Source organism: Asparagus officinalis, chromosome 5 (assembly GCF_001876935.1).
Source record: "Asparagus officinalis chromosome 5, Aspof.V1, whole genome shotgun sequence".
In the NCBI taxonomy this organism is placed as follows: Eukaryota; Viridiplantae; Streptophyta; class Magnoliopsida; order Asparagales; family Asparagaceae; genus Asparagus; species Asparagus officinalis.
The window spans coordinates 25,192,734-25,198,733 of record NC_033798.1 but is presented as its reverse complement, the minus strand read 5'-3'; the positions used below and the strand labels follow the sequence as shown (position 1 = coordinate 25,198,733).

The 6,000-nt window shown below is 35.8% G+C and overlaps 2 protein-coding genes across 2 annotated transcripts; both read left to right on the top strand.

The window, feature by feature from the left end:
- LOC109841633 (glutathione S-transferase T2-like) lies at window positions 1,636-2,631 on the top strand. The gene has a single exon (XM_020410585.1). The coding sequence runs from the start codon at window positions 1,636-1,638 to the stop codon at window positions 2,629-2,631; it is 996 nt and encodes a 331-aa protein (XP_020266174.1).
- On the top strand, window positions 3,782-5,414 carry LOC109842705. The gene is made up of 2 exons (XM_020411566.1): window positions 3,782-4,637; window positions 4,737-5,414. The coding sequence occupies exons 1-2, from the start codon at window positions 4,015-4,017 to the stop codon at window positions 5,335-5,337; spliced, it is 1,224 nt and encodes a 407-aa protein (XP_020267155.1). The 5' UTR covers window positions 3,782-4,014; the 3' UTR covers window positions 5,338-5,414.

Genomic DNA, 6,000 nt, shown 5'->3' with positions numbered 1-6,000 from the left:
CCTTACAGTTTTCTTTACTGTACACTTACACCTCACTTGTGTTTGCCAGCGCTTATATACTCTGAAGTTTCTAAAACCTGCACATTTACCTTCTGTTATAAAAACATTAGAAGTTTTCTTTATGATATTCACAAGCTAATTTTAGAACTATTTTAACTTTTTTAATCGATTACCCTGGTTCTGTTTTAAATCTACATGAGCTATATTTTTAGATAAAATTATTGTAGGTCTGCAATGAATTCTATGAACATTTATCTGTAGAGTAAAATTATTGGGTTTTGCACTGTTCATGCTATGTAATGTGTTTTATGTTTATGTGGTACAGAGTTACTACTTACTAGGCTAAATGGTATTGCATTTTCTCACTACATTAGAGATCCAGGTTCTAACCCTAGCCTCCACACCTTTTTCCTGGCTTCTTTTTCCTTTTACTTCTAAACCCAAAGTTCCATCCTGTTTACTTTCAAACCCTCTTCTTGAAAAAGGCTTTTTTCCAAAAAAAATTTACCAATAAACTCAGGGTTTACCCCCTTTTACTTTCAAAACGCACCAACTTTACATAAGTTTTTTTTACTATTAGTCTCTTATCATATTTTTTGAAATTAGTCCCTCAAAAACATGACAAATACTACTAGGTCTCACAATTATTAACTTATTTAGAATAGGTCCCTTTAAATCATTAAAATTTCTATTAGGCCCATTAATTCTTGAGTTATTTAAAATCAGTGCCTCCTATGATGGTTGAAGCAACAACTAGAGAGATTAATTTGAAAAGACTACGAGAAGTATAGGACCGAATAATAATTTCAATGATTTGATGGACTGATAACTATAGAATTTTGGAACTTATAGCAATATTAATGATTTTCATACCAACTACTTTAAAAAGGTTTATTTTCAAAATTCTTATTTCACTAATAAACCCAAAGTTTACACCATTTAATTTGGAACCCACCTACATGGAAAAGTTTTTTGAATAGTAGTCCCTTAAATCTTTCATATTGTAAATTAATCCCTGAAATCAAGAAATTTGCTCTTGGGACCCTAAGTTCTTGTGTTATTAAAAATTTAGTCCCTCGAAATCATAAAAATTGCTATTAGGTTCCTTGATTCTTAATATATTTTGGCCTTTATTCTTAATATATTTTGGATTAAGTCCATTCATTCTAGGGTAGAAGCTGCAACTAGATAGATAAATTTAAAAAAGATTATGAGAATTAGAAAACCTAATAACATTTTCAGTGATTTGTGGAGCTAAGCCAATAGAAATTTCGACGATTTGAATAACTTAGTAAATAAGACAGATTTAAGGGACTAAGACCATATGCAGCAGGGGATTTTTTGTGGGGTATTTGAAGGCAGCTGGGGATTTTTTGTGGGGTGAAATAAATGAGATCGGAGAGAGGGTGAAAATTTCACCCCGGATGAATCTGACAAGCCCACGCGCGCGCCTTGATGCAAGCGGACACATGGCGAATTTCTATTGGGCAAGCTTTATTTTTTTCCTCCTTATTTTTATTTGATATTTTTTGAGATAAATACAATGAATTAATTTATAATTTTTATACCATTAATTTTTATTTTTCAAACTCTATAAATAGAGACTAACTTTGTGTCATTCAGCCCAATTTTCAAATGCCGTATATGATGCAACCAAATTTCGGCATGCAATATCCTTATCTTCCTTACGGTTATCCTCCAGTTCCGGGAAGCAGCTATGTTCCCTCCCATATGAATTGTCCTAACACGGAGTCGAGTGAGCCAGCGACACCCCGGTTTAGTAGCGGATCTACAGATATCCCAGAATTTTCCACCCAAATGTCTTTGGGAAATGTTGGTGGGGATACTCCTCACAGTTTTGTCCCTCCAACCCAACAATCAGCAAAGAGATCAAGTTATGAAACTTGGACCACCGAAGACAACATACTTTTACTAACTGGTTATTTTCACGTTAGTAATGATAGTGAGTTGGGGAACAACCAAAAGGGTGAAACTTTCTGGGGTAAAATTACACAGTACGTGAATGAGAACGCCAAAAGTGGAAAGGAGAGGATTGTGTCTCGGTGCCATAGTCATTTCAAAGACATCAACAGAAAGATATCCAGTTTCATTGGCTGCTACAGTACTGCATGTAGGGAGAAGCGTAGCGGTTGGTCCGATGAAAACTACATATCCAAGGCAAGAGAGTTGTACTTTGAGAAAATAGGTACGACGTTTAATTTGGTGGATGAGTGGAAGGTGGTTCGTAATCAACCCAAATATATGACAGGAGGAAATGCATCCGGTAGTAGTGGCTCTAAAAGAAAGAGTAGTGGTGAGGATGTTGAATCATCAACTCCTACCCTTGTACGTCCAGAGGGTAGGGACGTGGCAAAGAAGAAAGCTAGAGCTTCCTCTAGTAAAACATCTGTGTCAAGGAAATCAAAGGGGGCAATTGAGGAGGAGTTATCTAAGCTAGTCAGTGCTCATGAAAAATTTGAAGAGAAAAGATCAAGTACTGCTTCAGCTATGAATAACCTGGCTCATTCCAAGAATATGGAGATGTGGTTATTCTTGAAAAACAAACCAGATCGTGACGATGAAGATGAAGAAGCTTATAATATGTTGAGGAAGAACCTGTTTGGAAAATAAGACATTCTCAGGAAGTTATGATTGTGTGTTTTCTTTCTGATGTTTTTGTGTGCCGTTTGTTTAATTTTGGAGTTGTGTGCATGCCTATGTTTGTTGAATGTATTAATAAAAGTGTTGTTAATGTTTGAATAAAATTGTTGTTTATGGTTCAATAAAGCCGATTGATATTGACTTCTCACTGCATAATAGTACAAAAGATACAATTACTACTCACTGCAGGAACAAACAAATGTTGAATTGACCTTTCACTGCAAAAAATACAAAGGATGAAATGACTACACCTGCATAATAATACAAAATATGAATTGACCTCTCACTGCAAAAACAAACAAATGTTGAATTGACCTTTCACTGCAAAAAATACAAAGGATGAAATGACTACACCTGCATAATAATACAAAATATGAATTGACCTCTCACTGCAAAAACAAACAAATGTTGAATTGACCTTTCACTGCAAAAAATACAAAGGATGAAATGACTACACCTGCATAATAATACAAAATATGAATTGACCTTTCACTGCAAAAACAAACAAATGTTGAATTGACCTTTCACTGCAAAAAATACAAAGGATGAAATGACTACACCTGCATAATAATACAAAATATGAATTGACCTTTCACTGCAAAAACAAACAAATGTTGAATTGACCTTTCACTGCAAAAAATACAAAGGATGAAATGACTACACCTGCATAATAATACAAAATATGAATTGACCTCTCACTGCAAAAACAAACAAATGTTGAATTGACCTTTCACTGCAAAAAATACAAAGGATGAAATGACTACACCTGCATAATAATACAAAATATGAATTGACCTCTCACTGCAAAAACAAACAAATGTTGAATTGACCTTTCACTGCAAAAAATACAAAGGATGAAATGACTACACCTGCATAATAATACAAAATATGAATTGACCTCTCACTGCAAAAACAAACAAATGTTGAATTGACCTTTCACTGCAAAAAATACAAAGGATGAAATGACTACACCTGCATAATAATACAAAATATGAATTGACCTCTCACTGCAAAAACAAACAAATGTTGAATTGACCTTTCACTGCAAAAAATACAAAGGATGAAATGACTACACCTGCATAATAATACAAAATATGAATTGACCTCTCACTGCAAAAACAAACAAATGTTGAATTGACCTTTCACTGCAAAAAATACAAAGGATGAAATGACTACACCTGCATAATAATACAAAATATGAATTGACAACTCTCTGCACATGCATGCCCTATGACACATGTCTCTGCAATTGCATGTGAATTCAATTATTTGAACAACTACCCTTCATTATATAAACTGATCAGATGCACATCATAAGTATACCTATCAACATTTCAAAAATCATAGCATCCAATGGATCCTTTCCTAAATGAGTTTAGTCTAGAAGAGTTCCAACAACAATGGGAAATAGAAGAAAAAATACTTGATAGGCAGCGAGAACTTCTTGAAGAATTGCAAAGGAGAAGCGAACAACCACGTAAGAGGAAATCCATACATAGAGATCATCATGCAGCGCATGAGAGACTCATGGCCGACTACTTTGCCGAGTCATGCACTTACACTGACGCCCAGTTCCGACGCAGGTATCGAATGAAAAGGCCTCTCTTTCTACGAATTGTGGACTCTATATCAAATTACGACGATTACTTCACACAACGGCGCAATAATGCGGGCAAGCTTGGGTTAACGCCTATCCAGAAGTGTACGGCTGCCATACGCATGCTCGCATATGGAGTCGCAGCCGATGCTTGTGATGAGTACGTCAAGATAGGAGAATCCACTGCTATCGAGTGTACTCGCAAGTTTTGCGAAGGGGTAATAGCATTGTTTCAAGATGAATACTTACGACGACCAAATGTGGAAGATTTGCAGAGGTTGCTCCAAGTTGGACAGGAACGTGGATTCCCAGGGATGATTGGAAGTATTGATTGCATGCACTGGCAGTGGAAAATTTGTCCTAAGGCTTGGCAAGGGCGGTTTACTAGTGGACACAAGGGGACGGCAACAGTTATCCTCGAGGCAGTTGCGTCATATGATTTGTGGATATCGCATGCTTTTTCAGGGCTTCCTGGTAGTTTGAATGACATAAATGTACTAGATAGGTCACCGGTTTTTGACGACATTGAGTCGGGTGAAGCTCCACGGGTAAACTTCACCGTGAATGGGCGGGAGTACAATCTTGCATACTATCTTGCCGACGGAATCTACCCTAAGTGGCCTGTCTTCGTGCAGTCAATTCAAATGCCCCAAGGCAACAAACATCAATTTTTTGCCAAACAACAGGAATCATACATGAAGGACGTGGAACGCGCATTCGGGGTACTCCAAGCACGCTTCGCTATTGTCCGCCAACCAGCTAGAATGTGGGATCTTGATGTCTTAGGAAAAATAATGAGGGCGTGCATTATTTTACATAACATGATAGTAGAGGATGAACGAGATACGTATTCGCGAAACTGGGAAAATATCGACTTTGAACCGTCGAACAATGCTAGCTCTAGCGCCTCTTTCAATGTTCAAACAGACGTGTTGCCGGAGTTTCAAGTCCATGTTCAACACCGATCTGAGGCAGATAATCAGACTAGAGCGGAACTACGAGATAAGACCCAACATATTCAGCTGAAGAAGGATCTCATCGAGCACATTTGGCAGAAGTTTGGGACAACCTCCGATTAGATTTACCAATTTAGTGTGTGTTTTCTGGCATGTTTTTAATAATTTGGGTGTGTTTGGTTTTCCGTATGCTTAATAAAATCGTGTGTTATTTTATGTTAACATAAAAATATTATTGAAAATTAAATTAATAATATATATTTAAATATTATATATTATTTATTGAATTATTAATAAATTATAATTATAAATATATGAGTTATATTATTAATAATAATAATAAATTAGTAATATGTATGAAATAGGAAAAAGAATGAATAAATATGGTAGGGTATATGTTGAAGTGAAGTGGTTTATGGTGGGTCCCAAATAAAGTAAAAAACTTTCTGAAAAATCTCCTGCTGTAGAGTTGATAGGGAAATGAAGATTATTGAATTAAATAAAGTGATGTGGCAGGAGAGAATGAGGTAAAATTTCACCTCCTGCTGGAGATGGTCTAATAGTGAAAATCCCCTTAGAAAGTTCTTGGCCCGAAATTACCCAAAGCTTTATCCTATTTATTTTTAGTCCTGATGCCAATTTTCAGAAAGGTCTTTTGGCTACTAAGAAGTTTTACCCACATCTATTTTTAGACCCACTAGCTTTGAAAATCTCTCTTAGAACAGCATACTTCACCAAATTATTTTTAAACTTGTTGTATATTTTAGCCATTTTGAATATGGTGTA